The following is a 21461-nucleotide window of genomic DNA, read 5'->3' as shown; positions in this document are numbered from 1 at the left end:
AGGAAGAAGGATGAGTCTTCTGAGCAAAAAGAAAACTGAATGAAAAGGCCTTGAGCTGGTGAATGAGGAGGTCAGGGTCCCTACCCTGGAGCTTTGCAATGTAGACCAGATAACAGACGATGGATCCTAAGACAGATTACAGCTGGGCCAAGTTTGATGACAAAAAATAGGAGGAGTCTGTGGAGAAGGATAGATCACTCTCTCATTCCTCGAGTGTTCCTTTAGCACCTACACTGGGAGATACAGTGATCAGCATACAGTCATAGTCTACTATTATGGAACATTTTTTCTGGTGTATATATGGAAAGTACTAGAATAATAAAGCCAGCTCCTAGGAATATGTTAGCTTTAGAAAAAGCAAGTTCCCTCTTCATTTATGATTAGAAGCAAGGCTAAGGAGATAAGAAGAATGCTGGGAACATAGGGGAAACACATGCCAGATGACTCAGCTTCTGTCATGAAGCCGGTGAAGGTAAAGGGGAAGCAGTTAGGGCTGATATAAGCACTGTGTGGACTGTGCTGAGAAATCAAGGGAGAAACAAGAGAGTTAATAGTTACTGGTTTTCTCGGGGGCTTCCCTGGTGGTGCAATGGTTAAGAATCCGCCTGCCAGTGCAGGGGACACGGGTTCAAGTCCTGGTCTGGGAAGATCCCACATGCCACGGAGCCGCTAAGCCCGTGCGCCACAACTACTGAGCCTGCACTCTAGAGCCCATGAGCCACAACTACTGAGCGCACGTGCCATGACTACTGAAGCCCGCACGCCTAGAGCCCCTGCTCTGCAACAAGAGAAGCCACTGCAGTGAGAAGCATGCACACCGCAACGAAGAGTAGCCCCCGCTCGATGCAACTAGAGAAAGCCTGTGTGCAGCAGCGAAGACTCAATGCAGCCAAAAATAAATAAATAAAATTTTTTTTTTGATAGTTACTGATTTTCTGGAAAAAGCAAAGCTATAAGGACAGCAAAGCGATCAGTGACTGCTGGGAGCTGGCATGGGTGGCAAGGCTGACCACTGAGGAACACAGGGGCATTTTTGAGGGTGTTGTATCTTGATTGTACTCACAGTCACATGATTTCATGCATTTGTCAAAACTCACAGAACTGTGTACCAAAAAAGGTGAATTTTACTGTAATTAAACACGTGTTCTAAACACTATGCTAGGCACTGGGACATCCAAGGTTTCTGTCTTCATAGACCTTGGATTCTAGTGGAAAAGATAGAAAATCAACATGTTGATTAAGACAGCATAATTACAGAAAATTACCTCTTCAAGGAGTTATCATTTGAGCAGAGGACTGAAGACAGACAATACAAGACCCTGAGGGAGGAATGAGCTTGGGTTAAGTAACGGAAAAAATGCCAGAGCTCCTGGAAGGCAGTGAGTGAGGGGGAGAGTGGTGTAACATGAGGTTGTAGGCAGGAACCAACCTGCACTTCACCTTCGGCCACAGAGAACATTTTGAATTTTATTCCAAGAGCCATGGAAAGTACCTGGCCATGACTGGTTTACTTTATAAAGATCACTAGCTACTGTGCACAGGATGAATTTGAGAAGGGTTAGAGTGGAAGGAAGGAGATGAATTAGGAGGCTGCTGCAGCATTTCAGGCAGAAGGTGACAGTGATCTGGACAAGAATGGTGGTAGTGGAGATAGAATCAATACTGATTATATGATGATGTATTGGACGTGGGGAAAAGAAAGGACTACTCAAGACAACTCCTCGTTTTAGGCCCTAGCAACTGGGTAGATTGGGGCACTGTTTACCAATGTAGGGAAGGCTGTTTGGGAAAAGATTTGGAGATGAAAATCGAGAGCTTCGTTTTGAACAATATTAAATTTTAAATGCCTGCCAGACATCAGATAAAAGTTATCAGTTAGGCACTGGAGTTTACAAAGCTTGGGACCCTAGAGAGTGATCTGGGCTGAAATGTACGTTTGTGAGTCATAAACATGTAGTTGTAATTTAAAGAAACTGAAGAGCCTACATTCAGATGCTTGGGCCTACATGTCTTGGTGACTCCTTCAACAGTAGTCTGTGGACTGCCTAGGAGCAGGAGTGGAGAGTGAACAGTGTGGGGAGAGCGAGGATTAGGACGTGGCACCATCAGAGACTAGCTACTTAAGAAAAGAGCCCTGAAATTATTGATCTCATTGGGGAAGAGGGGGTCATGTGTGGTAGGAGAGGGCTAAGGAACTGGGCAAAGTGGGTCACTGAGGGGCCACGACCCTACTGAGGGCAGAATACAGGTTTGGGGAGTCTGGTCGAGTGGCAGATACAAAGCTCATGATAAGAGAAATGCAGTGCTGAGTTAATGACCTCAGAGATGGAGGGATGTCTTAGGACAGCAATTTGTCAGGAGTAGCATACAGGTAAAAATTGTCACAGAAAAATATTGAAAAATAAACAGGAAATTAAGGAGTTTGAAGATTGAGATGCTAACCGCCTGTTGTAATCCAACTAATCCGTCTGGCATCTGCCTTCTGAAGGGTGGGGGCAACCAGTGCTTCCAATACCAATTGGTAAATTATTTTTAAAACACTCTCCTGACTTTCTAGTTGAAGGTGTTCAGTGATAATCTATGCATGTCATACTTTAGAAGCTTAACCGTGTACCAAAAAAGACCCCTAAAACCATCCCCCTTTTTAATTGTATAACAGGAAACAGTTGGAAGAATGGCAGAAATCTAAGGGGAGGATCTATAAACGGCCTCCTATGGAACTTAAAACAAAAAGAAAAATAATAGAGGAAATGAATATTTCATTCTGGAAGAGTATGGAAAAAGAAGAGGAAGAAAAGAAAGCACAACTTGAACTATCCAGTAAAATTAACAACACTCTGACAGAATGTCTGCAGCTCATTGAAGGGGTGAGTGAGAACAATAAGCTCCCAAAGCTTTGCTGAATCTTAGAGTTTTTTAAACATTTTTGTTAAATATAGCGTAGGGGAGATAACCTCTGTCTAAGCAGAAATTTAGCTCCTCCTTTTAATAGAGAGGAAGGATAGTAATAATAAAAAACCTGTACTTAAATAATGACTCTTGTATGCCAGGTACTGTTCTAAGCACTTTACTTATATTATTTCATACAATTACATAATGACTATTATGATATTCACTTTACAAATGAAGCTGAGGCACAGAGAAGTTGGGAAATTAACCCAAGTAGCCTGGCTCCAGAGGGATTCAAAAGGAACTCTGCCTTCTTCATGTACTGAGGTCCAAAGAGTAAACATCTGACATTTAGATACGAAGCTGAAGTCAAAAGGCAAGGCCTCATGTAGAATTAGATTATCCTAAGGTCTCTAGGTAGCTATGAATGGCATCCAAATTGTATCTTGGATTTTGCAGATAAGGATAAGTAAATGGTAAGCAAAGGGTATGATCCTTAGGATATTCCTTGAAGGAAAAATATATTAATAAAAAATAACTGGATAGACTTCTATACTAAGGTCCTTGCCTGAAGCAAACTCAGTTCTGTCGTTTGACTGGTAGTATTGTATATCAGCAAAAAAAAGGAAACCTTCAAATTAGGTCTACTCTGGGCAGTTTTTTTCATTAGATTCAGTTAAACATTAACTACTCTTTTGTGGAATTAAACTTCAGTTCTTTGTTTGTTCTTTCTCTTGTTTTCATTGCATTAAAAAAATACCTGAATACATTTTTATTATTAAAAGCATTTCAGATAATACAGGTAAATTACTCCCAGCACTTGCGCAGGTGCACGCACACACACAAGGTACGCACCCCAGGCTTCTCCCTGGAGGTGACCACTACTGCCCATTATCCTTCCAGACAGTTTTTATGCATTTGCTTAACAGTATAGGTATGTAGAGAAATGAAGTATATGGTTTTGTGAGCTGCAGTTATTTCAGATTTTTATGTGTGTTCTTTGGTTGTCTTTTCTTGTGTTTTCCTAGTATCAGTATTATGCTGGCTTTGTCAAATGAGTTGGGTATTTTCCTTTTTTCCTGTACCCTGAAAATACTTTATTTGCAATTGAGATTCATTAGAATTATTTTGTTCTTTGAAGGTTTGGTAAGAACTTACCTCTAAAATCATCTGGACTTTGGGGGATAATTTTCTGTTTTTTCAATTTTTTCCATGGTCATTGGTCTATTTAGGTTTTGTATTTCTTGAACCAATTTTAGTAATTCTGTGCCTTTTATTTAAATCAGACTTGCTAAAGATTTCTCTATTCATCTTTTTAAAAGGCCATCTTTTGGGTTTTATTTTTTTCTCTTGCATCAGTGTCTGCATCTATTTTTATGTTTATTTTTCTTTTCTAGCTTTTTTAGTTGAAAGCTTAGAGCATTTATGTCAGTCTTTCTTATTTTATTAAAAATATTTTTTAGTGCTGTCAATTTGCCTCTGAATTTAGCTTTGGTCATATCCTTCATGTTTGACTAGGTAATGTTTTGTATCAGAGTCAAGTCAGAAAAACAGAAACACAAGGTATCTCAATAGAAAGAATGGAATATGAAGGTTGGTTTCACAGTGTCTTAGGTGAGTGTCCTTGAAGCAGACCCTTCAAGGAAGAAAGGGGAACAAAGAGAGGTTGGGGATATCAGAACCTAGCAGCTAGGAGAGACAAACCCTGGTGGAAGTGGGACTCCAGCTCTAAGGAGGGCATACTACTAGCAACGCTGGTGCCACCGGAGCTGGAGGAGGGGCCCTGCAGGGCTGGGATTCAGACCTTGAGAAAACGATGCTAGCTAGCCGGTTGGTGCTTTTGCCTCTGAAGGAGCACAGTGAGGCAGAGTCTGTGAATGCCAGGGTAAAAAGGTAGAGGCTGGAACCAACTGCTGCTGCCACAGTGAAGGACCATTGCTGGGGTGATGAAAGCAAATGGGAAAGAGGCAGTCCCCTCTCTTCTCCAGCCCTGCAACCTCCCTCTAGTGCCCCATACTGGCCGAGCCCATCAGAGAACTGCTGTCAAAGCAGAAAGTGATTTATAGAATTCCAGCACATTTACAGAATTCTGCACAACAAAGCAGAGGATAAAAGGTGGGTTTGGAGCTAAGAGATCATAGCCTAATAACTGACATGTTCTCATTTTCGTTTCTAGTTTGAGATTTCCATTTTGAGTTCTTCTTTAATCCAAAAGTTATCTTAGAAGAGTATCTTTTAACTCCCAGATATGTAGTTGGTTTTGTTGGTGTTGGGTTTTGGGGGGTTCTTTTTTTTGTTTTTTCTGGGTGTCAGTTTTTAATTATACTGCATTGTGGTTGGTGAATGTTGAAATTTTCTTTCTGGTCTTAATGTCTGATCAGTCTTGGTGAATGTTCCAAAAGTGTTTGAAAAGGATACGTATTCTCTGTTGAACAGAAAATTCTACATGGGTATCCATTGCTCTCTGAAAGAAATATGCCAGAGTCTGTCACTGGCACTGTGATTTGTGATTGATAATTTCATTTTGTATTTCTGTCAACATTTACTTTCTACTTTTCAAAGTTACGTTGTTAGGTACTAAAGATTCATGACTTGCTTTGATTTTTCTTTTGTCTGATATTAATCTTGCCACACGTGCTTTGTTGTTCTTACAATTTGTCTAGTAAATTTTTTTCTATTCCTTTATTTTTAAAGGTATGTCTCATGAATACATACAACTTTAATTTCTCTAACCAAATCTGGAACTCCCTGCTTTTAAAAAAGTGCATTTAACCCATATACATCTGTTGTAATAATTACGCATATGTTTAACTTTATCTCTGCCGTTTTATTTTGTAATTCAATTTATTGAATAATAAATAACTCTTCCCTATAATATTATTATTTTGTAATTCAATTCATTCAACACATCAATGAATTATTTTTTGGTTTATTTTCCCTCATCTCTTTATCCAGTTTTCTTTATTTCATAACGAAAGCATATAAATTGAAATCACAAAAGAAAGTGGTAAGTGTGAGTTCAAACATGGTATGCAAGTTATATATTCTTCTCATGGTTACTTTTGTTTCAAGTCTTCCACTTGAATTCTAAAGTTTGTTCACTAGTAACTTTATGTTTTCAAATGGTAAACTTTCTGAGTTTGTTATGCTTGTAAAAATGTCATTATTTCACCCTCCTGCTGGATTCATAGTTTGGCTGGGGGAAATTTCTAAATTCACATGATCTTCCCTGGAAAATTTGAAGTTACTCTTTCATTTTCTTTCTTACATCTGAAATTGTTGATTTATTAAAGTCTCATGTCAATCTAATTCTCATTCCTTATAGGTAATCCTTTTTTTCCCTTCTGGAAGGATTTAAGATTTTCCTTTTATCCCTTTTTTTTTTTGTAACTGGCCATACCATGCAGCTTGCAGGCCCTTAGTTCCCCGACCAGGGATCGAACCCACGCCCCCTGCAGTGGAAGCATGGAGTCCTAACCACTGGACCACCAGGGAATTCCCTCCTTGGTTTTCTAAGTATGGGTCTTTTTTCATCCATCTTGCTTAGCTCTCTGAGGACCTTGCGGTCTGAACACTTGTTTCTTTGTTCAGTCCTTGGGAATTTTCTTCTACAACTGCTTTGAGTGTATGTTCTGCTTTGTTCTTTCTCTACTTTTTCTTCTAGAAATTCTATTGCATGGATATTGGAATTCTTGAGTAATAGATGTATCCTCCAGAACTCTTAACTTTTCTTTTATACTCTTCATTTCTTTGTTCTGTTGCACTGGGTTCTGGAAGAATTCCACAGCCAAATTTTCAGCGCACTGATTTATTCTTCAGCAGGGTCCATGCCACTGTTCTGCCTTTCTATTGGTTCTTTTTCACAGCATTAGTTCTAGTTTTATGATGGCAATATTCTCTTATCACTCTGAAGATATTGACTACAGGTTTGTTTGTTTTTTTAACATCTTTATTGGAGTATAATTGCTTTACAGTGGTGTGTTAGTTTCTGCCTTATAGCAAAGTGAATCAGCTATACATATACGTATATCCCCGTATCTCCTCGCTCTTGCGTCTCCCTCCCACCCTCCCTATCCCACCCTCACCCTTAGGTAGTCACAAAGCACTGAGCTGATCTCCCTGTGCTATGCAGCTGCTTCCCACTAGCTATCTATTTTACACTTGGTAGTGTATATAAGTCCATGCCACTCTCTCACTTTGTCCCAGCTTACCCTCCCCCTCCCCGTGTCCCCAAGTCCATTCTCTACTTCTGCGTCTTTATTCCTGTCCTGACTACAGTACTCTTAAAATGTATTTCTCTTTGCTCCCTCAGCTGTTTGCTCCAATGTTCATTCTTCTGGTTCTTGAGTTTTATGCCTCTTTCATGTAGTGTTGGTTTCCTCAAACATTAGTGATTCTTGACCGTGAGCTTACCCTTGTGTCTTTCCCATCTCAGGAGAAGTAGGAGGTGCTGCCTGGCTGAGTGTGCCAGTGCCTGGGTTTCTGGGCATGTGGCTCTTCATAGTCCTCCTGGTCCAGGTCACTGCGCTGCTCTTGGTACAAGGCAGAAGGGAACCAAACCAGTGAAGCCATTTTAAAGTTCCTTTTTGTGGGATTTAACCCTCTTTATCTTTATATACACCTGTGTGGATCCCCAGCACACACACATATACACCCATGACCCTTGCATACCTTTGCCATCCTTCATTCTTCTGTTAGGGTCAAGCAGAAATTCTGGTCACCATTCAGTGTTCACATTATTATGAATGTGTAAGAAATACATGAATGGCTGATTACTCCAGGGTTGGGTTTGGTTTGGTTTTGGTTTTGCATAAAAATGGAGAACATATTTCTTACTTTCAACTATGATAAATATTTTTCTATTTGGTCTCTTAATTTAAAATGTAATGATCAGTGTCAAAATTCATCAAAACATGCTATTTAAACGGGTGCATTTTATATAAACTACTTCAATAAAATTCAATTTTTTTTAATTCAAAAAAATATTGACCAGACTGATTTCTGCATACCTTCTATGATAAATATTAGGAGAGAATAACAGCAAGACAGTAATAATTACCTCTGGGTATTTCTCTCTTCTCCAGGGTGTACATTCTAATGAAATAGGCGCCATTTTGTCCAGTATTCCTGAGGCTGAAAAGTTTGCTCAGTTCTGGATCTGCAAAGCCAAGTTGTTGGCAAGTAAAGGCACCTTTGATGTCATTGGGCTATATGAAGAGGCCATTAGAAATGGGGCCAGAGTAAGTATCTACCTTGAGTGGGTGACTTCTTAAAACTTCTCTTTAATACGACTTCTCTGCTGTTTGCAAAATGGCGGCTATGTAATGTAATGTTGAAGCTTCTAATTCACTTCATTAAGTTATATGCAAAATATGAAGTACGATATGTCCTTTATGAACATCTTAATTAAAATATTTATTTTGTAGAATATAGTGTTACATGTAAACCAATAGAATCACTTTCTTGTCAAGCGAATATGTCTCACTGTACACTCACTGTAGAAATAAGCACTTGTGAAAAGTAATAGCATAGAAAATTATAATGTAACGTCAATAGCCAATACTAAGAAAGTCATACCTCACCTAAAGAACCTAAAAATATATTAAACCCAACACATCAATGTCCATAAATCAATAATTCAGGGCTATTTTATGAAATAACTTTTAATCCTAAAACCTAGTAAAACCAATGTCTATATATAATTTTTTAAAATAAATTTTTCTTTATTTTTGGCTGTGTTGGCTCTTCGTTGCTGCACGTGGGCTTTTCCCTAGTTGCGGCGAGCAGGGGCTACTCTTCGTTGCGGTGCATGGGCTTCTCATTGCAGTGGTTTCTCTTGTTGCGGAGCACGGGCTCTAGGCGCGCGGGCTTCAGTAGTTGTGGCTCGCAGACTCTAGAGCACAGGCTCTAGAGCACAGGCTCAGCAGTTGTGGTGCACGGGCTTAGTTGCTCCGTGGCATGTCGGATCTTCCCGGGCCAGGGATCGAACCCGTGTCCCCTGCATTGGCAGGCAGATTCTTAACCACTGCACCACCAGAGAAGCCCTATATATAATTTTTTTAACACAGACTGCATTAAATAGTTTCATAACTCTTCCCTATAATATCACTTTCCATGTCATCATATATTCTACCATACCTTTTCCATGATTGTTCAGAATCAGACTTGTCCATGGACATAGTTTAAATAAATAATTTGATAAGGTCTGTTCCATAAGGCCTGATTCCCTCCCCTCCCATTTCCCACTTCCCAGAGCAAACTGAGTATTTTGTTACCTTGATAGTTTCAGATAACATGCTTATATTACTATTTCTTGATTTTTCTCTCTTTAGACATGATTTGTAGACATCCAACTATACAGGATGAGGATCTAACCTTCTTTCTCACACACACCCACACAGATCCCCAACACACACACATAGACACCCCTATCACCCCTGCAGACTTTTACTGTCCTCCATATTTCCATGAGAGTCATATGGAAATTCTGGTCACTATTCAGTGTTCACATTGTTATTGACTATGTGAGAAATTTGCATTGAGCCATGTGGTATACACTGTGATTACTTTGCCTTTCAAGTATGTTTTCATAATTTTCCTGAAATTATTTTCTTGTTTTCCCTTTGCTTAATTTTCTGAGTATTTATTATATAATTAATTCCCATACTCTTCTATAATTATCTAAATTTCTCCATACTTTCAAAACATTCGATATTCTGTTGATTTCTTTTTCTCAGAGACTTTTCTCCCAGACCCTTCTTAATCTGTTCCAGGCTCAACAGGTTGTTCTTTACCCCTGTCTTTATTGCCTGTCATTCTGGGATCTCCTTTCACCAAAACCCTCAGATTCCCGTTTCTTCCTGCATTGCCTGATTCTTCTCCAATACTTTTCTTCTCTCACCATTTTTTTTTTTTTGGTGGGTAGGGGGTTGTTCTCTATTGTTCATTAAATGCTTTACTCAGATGCCAGTGAAACTGGGCTGTTTCAGTATAAGAGGTGGATTTTAAAAAGCTTGTTAAAAACTCTGGACACAGATGAGGCTTTACCATAGGGCGATTTGGCTGAGTCAGTTGACTGAAGAACCCTCCATATCAGTGTCTTCAGGTCTTCCTTCTAAGACTGGTTATATTCTCTGAAGAAGCCTCATCCAGTCTTCTTCCCAGGAACTAGAAGCCAGGCTACCAGGTGTTATGGGGGAGGAGAGAGCTGGGTGTCTCAACCTTCAGCGTGGAAACTTTCATTTATCCCTTTTTTCAGTAGGCACTCCCACCCTCAATCTTGCATGATATCCCCCAGAGACTTGGAGGATACATGCCCAGTGTCCTGTTTGGATGAAGGTGGGAGGGGCACAGTCACCGGGCTGCATGGAGTTTAGGGATGCAGGGTGGATTTGGAGGTCTGGCCGTATTTATTTATTTACTTGCTTACTTCCCAAGCCACGCAGCTTGCGGGATCTTCGTTCCCTAGCCAGGGATTGAACCAGGGCCGTGGCCCTGAAAGCGCCGAGTCCTAACCACTGGACTGCCAGGGAATTCCCAGGTCTGACTGCTTTTTGACAGATGCTCAAGAGCCCTCCTGATTTTGACCCCTCCATCCATTCCTCAGCCTTTCAGGGGCTCTGGGGTCGAATCAGGTTCTTTCTTAGCCACACTGCCAGCTTAGAATTTGGCTCTTTCAAGTTGGTCAAACTGCTTACCTCTTCCTTCCACATTCGAACTTCCAAAGTCTTGTTGCTGTTTCTTCTATTCCCTGTGGTTACTGCCTCCTTTTTAATCCCTTTAGTATAATTTCAGTAGAGTTTCAAGAGTGATTAGAAATAAATGTGTAAAAAAAAGAAGAAATGTGTACTCAATGCATCGTCTTTAGCTAGAAGCCTGTGAAAATGTAAAATACACTTGATGAGTGTTGCATATAATTAAGACCTTTTGCAGTATATTCGGTACATTTATTCCCATTCTTAAGTTTACAGCCTTTTAGATTTTGTAAAAATGTATAGATAGCTTTGCTTTTATGCTCTGTTGTCAGTTTGTATCTGTTATTTACTTGATACAGAGTCCCAGGTCAGGAAGGCCAGGCTCCAAATATCACGTTCCTATGAGAACGTACAACTCATTTATGATGTTCTGCTTCATGGCCTGGTTAACATGCTTTAAAAAGGATGGCTATCTCAGGGCTTCCCTGGTGGCGCAGTGGTTGAGAGTCCGCCTGCCGATGTAGGGGATACGGGTTCGTGCCCCGATCCGGGAGGATGCCACATGCTGCGGAGCGGCTGGGCCTGTGAGCCATGGCCGCTGGGCCTGCGCGTCCGGAGCCTGCGCTCCTCAGCGGGAGAGGCCACAGCGGTGAGAGGCCCGCGTACCGCAAGAAACAAAAACAAAAAAACAAAAAACAAAAAAGGATGGCTATCTCAGATAATTTTATCAGAAAATTACTATTCTATAATAGTTTTTTTAATTGTTTTTTACGTTATTTTACCAAATAAAAGAAGAAAGGGAAGGCTGGGGGGAAATTGCCCAGAATGCCAACTAAAGGTTATATTTAGATGATGGGATTATGGGTGGTTTTCCTTTTGAAATTTGACCTATTGTTCAGTTTTCTGTAATAAGATATATGACTTTTGGGCTTCCCTGGTAGCACAGTGGTTAAGAATCCGCCTGCCAACGCAGGGGACACGGTTTGAGCCGTGGTCCGGGAAGATCCCACATGCTGTGGAGCACCGAAGCCCGTGCGCCACAATTGCTGAGCCTGCGCTCTAGAGCCTGTGCGCCACAACTACTGAAGCCCGTGCACCTAGAGCCCGTGCTCCGCAACAAGAGAAGCCACCGCAATGAGAAGCCCACACACCGCCATGAAGAGTAGCCCCCGCTTGCCACAAGTAGAGAAAGCCCACGCACAGCAACAAAGACCCAATGCAGCCAAAAATAAATAAATAAAATAAAAAAGATATATGACTTTTATAATAAAAACAAAAATTCAGTTAAGACAACACTAAAAACATATGCCAAGTTTTCTGTATGGCTCGCTTTACATCTTTGGATCAGAATCTTTATGTGGGAACACATCTTCAGTGGGATTATATAAGTCAGTAAGAAAATTGATTTAGAGAAATTTTATTATAGACAACTTTCCATAAATACATCTCTTCATTAAAGTCAAGCATGCCAAAAACAAGATGGCGGCGGCCACATGAGCAAACCCCCCACCCAGGTCTCCGCTGTCGTGGTCACTGCCACCACCCACGCCGCCAGCCCCTCCCGGCATTCCTCGCGCTCGCATATAGCGCGCCAGCTTCGCACCAACCAAAAAGTGTCACCTCGGAGCACGGGACCCACCACCCCGGAGAAGCCCAAGCCTACGTGTCGGAAGCCGGCACTCCCCCCAGTCGCACACCTCGCTCTCGCCCTGCGTGGCACACGTCAGTGGGGCGAGGAGCAGTCGCTCCGCAAGATGCACGCTGCTTACCTGGCAATTAAGTAAAAAGGCCAAAGAGGCAGCTACCGCCAAGAAGCCGAGAGACTGGGAAGACTCCTGATAAAGCCCTCCTGAAGCCAGTTTCTCGAATTCCCCACCAGCAGACCGTCTGAGGTGCCTTCTGCAGAAGAGGATGCTTCAGTCTACAGGAGTAAATCCCAATCCAACAGAACGATTATTTGCTATCGCTCAGAGTTGCTGAACCCTTGATCCCCAGAAAGGACTTCCACAATACATCAATGCACTTACTCAAAGCAAAGAGTGTCTGAGCCCACTCCCCATGGTTGGTTCTCGTTCAGCCTTCTGAGTGTGTGAGCTACCTTTCCAATGAATGGATTTGACAGACTTTTCGTTTCTGAACTCACCAGCAAGAAAGAATGGGGGCTTCCCTGGTGGTGCAGTGGTTGAGAGTCCGCCTGCCGATGCAGGGGACGGGTTCGTGCCCCAGTCCGGGAGGATCCCGTGTGCCGCGGAGCGGCTGGGCCCGTGAGCCGTGGCCGCTGAGACTGCATGTCCAGAGCCTGTGCTCCGCAACGGGAGGGGCCACAGCAGTGAGAGGCCCGCGTACCGCAAAAAAAAAAAAAAAAAAAAAAGAAGGAATGGGTTAGTTTGCCCTCAGAGACTCTAAATATGTCATCCATAGAATGGACTTGTCCAGCCTGCTAAGGGTCAGCACCCCAAACACAGACTAGATTTAACTTTTGGACTACAGTATAGTATGCATCCACAAAATGGACTTGTCCGGCTTTTGCCATATGCAGACTTCTATGCCCAGGATGGACGTGAAGAGATTTCACATTGTCCACATACGTACTAGTCTTAGCCCTCTGAGAACGTGAGCCCCCATGCAAAAATAAGAGGTACCTATTTACCTCTCAAAGTGTCGGAGGTCTGATCATATTTCACATTCATGACACATCGTCATGGTTGTTCTATGCAAAGCCTCTCATTTTATTTATTCTTTTATTCCTGTAGCCAACTATCATTCTCTTCCTCCCACAGTTAACTTTATTGAGTTTAATGTGTATCTCTTGGTGTGATTTCATATAAAATCTGCAATTTTGTGTAAAAAAAAAAAAAGTCAAGCATGCCAGCATTTAACCAACATTTTCTTTGTTCCTTTATTTTTCCCATAAAGCTAAAACTGAAACCTTTTAAATGTTATTTATAGTTAGACAAGAGATAAAAAGGGAAATGTTTCTGTTATAAAAAGTCTATTTGATGTTGAACAACAGCGTAAGTTCCTTAGATCACTTTTCTCCATGAATATTTTTACTACTGTTCATGTATTTTCTTCCTTCCAGCCAATACAAGAGTTGCGGAAAGTTGTCCTTAATATTTTGCAAGACCCAGACAGAACCACAGAAGGTACTACTATTTTGTATTTAAATTCATTCCCTCCAGCCACTCAAGTAGAAGTCATTGAGGAACACATAGCGGGTAAAAAAAGAATTGTAAGTCCCCTGAAATGCCTCTTGCTTCTTGGTTTCCATGGCCTGCCCTTTTGGCCTTCATCATCAGCTGATTCATTTCTATTCTATTATTACAAGTAAATATACTGCTCAACACCAAACAAAGGTTTCCACCAGAGCAGCCTAGACTAGGGTGTATTGCTTCCCTGGAGAGAAGGTGAGAGGAGAAGGCAAGTGACTCTTTTTTTTTTTTTTTTTTTTTGCGGTACGCGGACCTCTCACTGTTGTGACCTCTCCCGTTGCGGAGCGCAGGCTCAGCAGCCATGGCTCACGGGCCCAGCCGCTCCGCGGCATGTGGGATCTTCCCGGACCGGGGCATGAACCCGCGTCCCCCGTATCGACAGGCGGACTCTCAACGACTGTGCCACCAGGGAAGCCCAGCAAGTGACTCTTTACCAGAAGAGACTGAGGCAAATGGGAGAGGTGCTTTGGTTTAAGTTACATGTTTCATCATAACAAGCCCACCAACACGTATACATCCAAATTCATGTTATACCTTTAAATCATACCCATCTCAGGAATCATTTCACTTAATTCACCATTACTGTCATTGGCCAGAACCTTTAGAGAACTCTTCTATGAAAAATGTGCCAAATACAGTGAGTGACACGTTAATTATAATATTTGTTATATGAATGGGGGAAAAAAAGCTACCTTGAGAAAATAAAATGGATTATTTTTATAATCTTAGAAGATGACAAATCTTTTTCAAGTGTAGGTTTAGGGAATTGCCTGGCGGTCCAGTGGGTAAGACTCTGCGCTCTCACTGCCAAGGGCCTGGGTTCAATCCCTGGTCGGAGAACTAAGATCCCATGCGTGCCACGCAGCCAAAAAAAAACAAAGGGGTAGATCGACCTTTGGGGAACAATCACGTCATGAGGAATTACAGCCAACTAACCCATTACTTTTGGGAATAAGGTTGTAGAGTACCTATACTCAGTGGTCCTCTTGCTGAGAATGATGCTACAATTCAGGTATTTGTTTATAATGTGTGGCAGTGTTCTTCAAAGGGATAAAAAGAGGAGACAGGAATCCATGCCTTTCCCACCTCTTGGCCCCTGTTGGCCTCTCTTGGGGTCTCAGCCTCCAGCCACAGTATCTGTCTGTCTCAGCCTGATTTCCTTCCCTTAATTTTGGTTGTTATGGTTGGGCTATCATGCAAATTGTGTCAACACAAGACATTTTTTCACCTACTGTCCAAGGTGATAGCCATATGGTCACACCTGGGTAGGGAGGGATCAGAAGGTCAAGTGAATTAACTCTAATGAGTCAGGAAAATTGAACCAAGGTGTGATGTAAGGGTAAGAAGAGGCCAATGATTAGTCACTAAGGGAGCTCCCTCGAGAGTGAATAAGAGATTGGGGATGTGTTCACAATGTTGAAAGGGTAGCCGGGATCCATTCTCACAGGCCCCAAGGCTGCCTGGAGGGCTGGTTAGGAGGATGGCCTGATGTAGCAGGAAAAACTAGTTGTAGGTCCCACTCCAAATCAATTACTCTTTATTGAGTATATGGAATCCGTAAGGATCACTGAGAAATCATTGTAGATAACTGCTGTTTCATTTTATTGATTTTTTAGCTTCAGTATTAAATTGCTAAATCTTTTCTTTTTGACCTTGTATACACAGGAATTACCTCTGACTCTTTAGCTGCTGAAACTAATATAACATCAATAGAAATGCTGGCCAAGAAGATGGAGTCTGGGACGTCTTGTCTTTCTCCAAAAGAGAGGGAACAGGTTTCAGCAACACCCCAAATCACCAAGTCAGAACAGGATAATCATCCTGGTATCAAATTACAGATCGCCCCGATCCCTAGGTAAGCAAACTCTAAAGCAGGCTTGTGTTCACAGGGCTAATTCAAGTCCAATTCTCAATTTCTCCTCCCCAGATCCAGGATACCATCAGATTAGTGATACCTTCTGCCTCATACGAGGACCAGGTGGTCTAATCCATCTTTGGTGTTAAGGGAAGGAGCTGAGGGTGATGGGGGGGGGGGGGGGTTGGAACCAGTGCCAGGAAGATCTGTGTCCTTTCTCAGTACACACACCATCCCCCCTCACACCACCCCCAAGGAGACCTGACCTGCAATGAGGAAGGAGCTGCCAGAGTCAGGAGGGCTGCTGGAGTGGAGTCACCCCTCCCTCCTGGCATTGGTCCTCCCTCTTCACCCTCATTTGTGCTGCATTTGCAGATCCCACCCACCTTTCCAGCCAGTCCTGGGGGGCAGGAGCAAACTGCCAAGCAGGCAGCCTCTGGAGCTGTGGGAAGGAGGGAGCTGTGAATAGCCCTGTGAGAACAGGGAGGCGGCAGGCACGTGCTAGTTAGAGACCGCGCACAGTATCAGAAGTGTTTGGTTTTGAGACAAGTGTAAGGTTAAGAATCCATGGTAATTTAAGGAACTGTGTCAGGGTATCGATGTCATTTTCTAAAACATTAGTGTCACATCAGTCTCTGTTCGTGCTCTTGAAAGGAAAATTCCAAACAAAAGCACCAAGACCACGGTTCTGTATCTTCGTTCTCTGGAAAGCACAGCTGGGCCTCTTCCAGTCTAAACTCCTGTCTCAGACCTGTCATTTCCCCACTGTAGTCAGCTCGTGGGTGGATGAAAGCAGGCAGCTGACGTGAAGACCACCTCTTACTGTCTCCGGAATTGGTGATGGGCGTTTTCAGCAGACTGGCCACGAGTTTTGTGAGGCTAATGTAATCAGTGGTTTTGTGATGTGTGACCAGGATTCACTGCCTGGAAAGGTCTCTGCAACGTACCCTCCAGGCTGCCTGTGATTGGAATGCATTCAGGTTTACCAGGAAGATGCCTGATTTGTTCCAGTTTCAATTTGTGGTTTGGTCCACCATCTTAAAAGATGTTTTTTGAATAATTTACTGTCAAAGCTAGAAAGAATCTTAGAATTCGTTAGTCCAGCCTCATTTGGTGTTAGGCCCAATTTCATCAAAACGTGTCAGCTCTTTGAAAGTTTATGGAATAAACAAACACCAACTGCCAAGTAGCTGACTTCAAATAAAAGCACACTTAACAATTCACTCAATTAAATCCCTGTGCTGACACCATGTGAGAGCAGATGGACACCACCCAGTTCATTCTGACAATGAGGGCAAGTCCACCTTAGGACGAGAGCTGCTATAGACATTTCTCTTGTGTTTTATTAGGGAATAAGAAAAAAATAAAGACTAACAAGTAGAATTTTGAAAGAAGTTAGAAGGTTTTGAATGCATCTCTTGCTGTCTCTCAGAATAAACGGAATGCCGGAAGTGCAAGACATGAAGCTTATCACTCCTGTACGGCGTTCAGCCAGGATCGAGCGAGCAGTGTCCCGCTACCCGGAAATGCTGCAGGAACATGACCTAGTGGTGGCTTCTCTCAACGAACTGTTAGAAGTGGAAGAGACAGAGTGTTTTATATTCCGCAAAAATGAGGCTTTGCCGGTAACATTAGGGTTTCAAGTCCTTGAGTCGTAATTTCTTGATTTTTTTTTTTAAAAAAGAGAGACATTTCAGAGCCTCCACAAGACAAGAAATGCACTTACCTGGGTGGCCTGGGAGAAACTGTAATAGAGGGGCATCGTGGGTGCAGACTGTGGGCCCAGGGCCTGGGAAGTAATTCCCTGGGCTTACTCTCAGATTTACACCCCCATGGGAAAGTCTGGTTACTTAAGACTGTAGTTTGCCCCAGCTTTACAGCACACAGAAATCTCAAACTTTGAAAATTAACTTACCCCACAAGTATGGTAACAATTTGAATTTTATTGACCTGCCTGAATCCCAACATAGTTATTTTTTATATCAGGAGGTCAATTCCACAATATGATAGACTTTCCTTCCTGCATCCACCTTAGCAGAGAGGGCAAATCCTTCCAGCATGGAAGATCTGAGTGTAGAAACTAGCCTTCCCCGCTAGGTGGGACGTGACAGACCATCTGGTCAGATCCTCTCATTCTGCAGCTGAGTTTATGCTGGCTGTGCCTTTCGCTCAGAGATCACAGATGACTTTTATGTGTGATCTTTGACTTCCGTCACAGATCCTTGGAGATGAGAGGTAATTCACATCCTTTCTGGGCCTGGCCTCCTTAATGATACACAATCCTGCACTGGAGTGGTCATCTAGCTTTTTATATTCAAACCTAATTTTGCATTTGTTATTGAGAAATGCTTCAAATAAAAACAAAAGGGAGCAGCAGACAGGGGCGGGGAAAGGACCCTTGCCTCTTCAGTTCTTTGCTCTGCTAGGGGACACCTGGCCTGAGAAGACATCTGAGCCCCAGAGACTATCATAGGTCGCCTTTCCTTCCTCCTGGGCAACTGCCTGTGGAAAGGTAAAATCAGAATCGTTGTGTAAATATAATGTATAGGAAAACCTAGTCGATGTATTTGAGATTTTAGTTTTCTTAATACTTATGTATCATCTAAAAAACAATTGACTTTTATTCATTCCTGCGTATTCATTTATCATATTTATTACAGAAAACAGTGCTGGTGGCTTGGCCTAGAGAATTAGGGGTCTGTCTGGGGAACGCCAATAGGCTATCCCAAGAGGCCTCCCAGGGAACACCCACTACCCTGGAGAGCTCACCTTCATGTGGATTTTTCCATTGTGAGGGAAGCAGATCCATCTCTCCAAGTCTGATTTACAAAAACGAGGTTCATAAAGCTGAGGTATAAACCCATAATGCTCATAGACTAACTTTGGATGAGAAATAGGTTGTCACCACAAGCAAAACGCAGGAATCCACACAGCTAGGCGTTCCCTTCCCTTTAGACAGACTCACTTTACCTCTAAAGCCAAATCATGCCCGAGGGGTTGCTTAGAAGTCCTGGCAGCTGAAAATGGGACTTGGGGAAATCAAATATTCAAAATCACGAGACAGAAAGAGCCTGAAGCACGCCCCTCCTTGTTAGGAACGCCCTTGCCTCAGACCTCAGGCCCTCCAGCTCACGTCCGTGGACCAGTCCTCTGGCTGGGCCTGCACTGCTGTCCTTTGTGCATTACCTGTTCTTTGGCTTCAGACGGTTCATCCTTGCCACCTAATGCCCATCCCCCCACCCAGACTGGGACTCAGCTGTCTATGGTGATGTTACGTCTCTCTCTCCTCAGAACATCGTCTCAGTATTACAGCTCAGTTCTCAAAAGAACACCTTCGCTATTGCCAGTTCCCAGCAGGACTTCTCACAGTACCACCCTGGGTACTGACAATGTCGGCTGAACCACTGGCACTGAATAACGTGTAGATTTCAAACTGACAAATTGGAGGTTTTAAACAGCCTGATTGGACTAGGTAGCATCTTCAGGATATAAAAGGATGTGGAGGTGATGGGGATGGTATAGCAACTACAGGAAACTGCACCGTGATTCTGGAGCTCTTTGTAGATTCTTAGTAACCCTCTTGTTTAGTAAATAGCGGTTCCTAGATACCTGGAGCAGGAGGGAGGGAGAGAGGCAAGGTAAGAAGCAGGCCCTTAATCACTTGGGAGGAAGATTCTTAGGGAATTGCAGGGGAGATATGGGCCTCGGCAGAAATTAAGTCTAACGAACGTCCAACTTCTTAGAAGGGGGGAGTGTAAAGGGAGTGTTAAAGGAAGATAAATAAGGATGGCTTCATACTGGCATCCTGGTGCAGAATGACCATGACCCAGAAGACGAGGAGAGGAGGAGGCATGACAGTTCACATTTATGACTGTTTACTAGGTACAGGTACTCATGCTATAAAAGACATCTGTTGTGCCTGCTTGGCGTGTAGTCCTTCTTCTAATAAGAGTGCCCTAATTTCCTTAGGACCACCTCTTTCCCACTCACAATCTGTCGCTTAACAGGAACGGACTCCACCCACATGAGCATGTGACCCAGGCTAGGCCAACCAGAGCCCAATATCCTGGCCAGCGGCATTGACTGGACGATGGGGTTATTTCTCACTCAAAACCAGTGAGACTCGTTTCCCAGACTTTTGTTAGAGAGACTCTTTTCCTGGTAGAGTTGCTGCAAAGAGGATGGAAATCTGTAAACCTTCTTATAACCATGGAGAAAAAAAACCTCCTAGAGAATGGCACCAACACAGAATAAGCCTGAGAGCTGGAGAGTAAGCTTACATCCAGTGACATCATTTGATCCCTGGCTAAAGCCTGGAGCTGGCCAAGCCCTGTACTTTTCAGTGATGTGAGACAATTGATTCCCTTATTCTTAAGCCAGTTTCATTTAGGTTTCTGTCAGGTGCTAGGGGAAAATCCTGACTAGTACACATATATACAGTAGTAGAGGAAACTCCTATTTCATGTTTGCTCTGGCTGCCTTCCAGGCATATTGTCTCACTACATTCTCACAGTAGCCCTATGGCATAGGTATGGAAACAGAGTGAGACAGTAAATGACAGGCAGGACTGAAGTTTCAAACTCAGAGCTGCCTGGCTCCAAGTGCAGAGCTTTTAACTCCTGTCTCTCAAGTATGGAAATGAGAACTAGGACGGTGACAAGGAAAGAGCAAATCTGAGAAAGACATTCTTGAACGGTTCCCAACTTACCAAATAAGAATCACTGTGATAGCCAAAGTGCTGTCATTTATCCTCCAGATGAGGTGATCGATCACATTTTTACCACAAGAGCGCCGCCCCAGGGATGGTGCTTCTCGTCATTTCTGCCCGCTCGGGACTGGGTGCCGGAATTCAGACCCCGATTCAGCCGGTGTGACTAGTCACAACTAGAAATGCATCTCTCTCCCATCAGCAACCCTGGTGAAACAGCCAATGCTCAGCTGTGCCAGGCCCACAGCACACCTGTCTCGGGGCTCTGCCATCCCCAGGGTGCAGCCTCACCCATATGGACAAGCGTGGCTCCCGAGCAGTTTCACATGGCAGCCAGTGGGAACGGGCAAGAGAGGGGGCGGAAGGCACACCCTCTCCTTTTAAGGTCACGACCTGGAAGCTGGATGCATTATTTCTGCTTAGGGTGAGAGGGACCACAGCTTGCTCACGTGTCCCCACTCATCTTCAAAGAAGGCTGGGAAATGTCTTCTGGGTGGCCACATGCCCAACTAAAACTTCTTCCAGAAACGGGATATGACTCTCGGTGTCTACCACAGTCTTAGGGGTAATGGAGTACATCTCTAAGGTGCAGATAAATGAGGACAGAGGTGACACAGGATTAAAAATATATATACTGCATCAAATGAACAACCCCGAGCTAGAAATATCTCCCACCCTACCCTGCCTCAGATGAGTTCCTAAGAGTTGAGGAGGGTTCTAATCCAAAGTTGTATAGCCCTTCCCCACTTCCTCTCGTCCGTCTCATGATAGGTCTTTAGCCCCACCCTTTCCCCTGCAGTTCTACAAGCTGACCCAGAGTAATAATAAATCAGGTTACACGGTTCACTCAATAAAACATACAGGACACTGGAAGCCAGAGATATAATGACCCAAACGACCTGTCACTAAGGAGCGTCAAGTCCGGAGGGGACACATGTTAAAGAATCACAAGTGTCAAAGTGTGATGATCCTGGGCTTCCCTAGTGGCGCAGTGGTTGAGAGTCCGCCTGCCGATGCAGGGGACACCGGTTCGTGTCCCGGTCCGAGAAGATCCCACATGCCGCGGAGCGGCTGGGCCCGTGAGCCATGGCCGCTGAGCCTGC

At 43.2% G+C, this 21461-nt stretch overlaps 1 protein-coding gene across 1 annotated transcript in view; it reads left to right on the top strand.

Annotated features, from left to right (window-relative positions):
- CKAP2L (cytoskeleton associated protein 2 like) overlaps positions 1 to 18268 on the top strand; it is a 30772-nt gene extending 12504 nt beyond the window's left edge. The window contains exons 5-9 of the mRNA XM_060027699.1: positions 2660 to 2867; positions 7974 to 8129; positions 13666 to 13729; positions 15461 to 15650; positions 17083 to 18268. Of these exons, the coding sequence (XP_059883682.1) occupies positions 2660 to 2867; positions 7974 to 8129; positions 13666 to 13729; positions 15461 to 15650; positions 17083 to 17308 (844 nt within the window). The 3' untranslated portion in view covers positions 17309 to 18268. The remainder of the gene's footprint in view (positions 1 to 2659; positions 2868 to 7973; positions 8130 to 13665; positions 13730 to 15460; positions 15651 to 17082) is intronic.
- The last annotated feature ends 3193 nt before the right edge of the window (positions 18269 to 21461 follow it).

Source organism: Delphinus delphis, chromosome 12 (assembly GCF_949987515.2).
Source record: "Delphinus delphis chromosome 12, mDelDel1.2, whole genome shotgun sequence".
NCBI lineage: Eukaryota > Metazoa > Chordata > Mammalia > Artiodactyla > Delphinidae > Delphinus > Delphinus delphis.
This window is presented reverse-complemented; position numbering and strand designations above follow the sequence as displayed.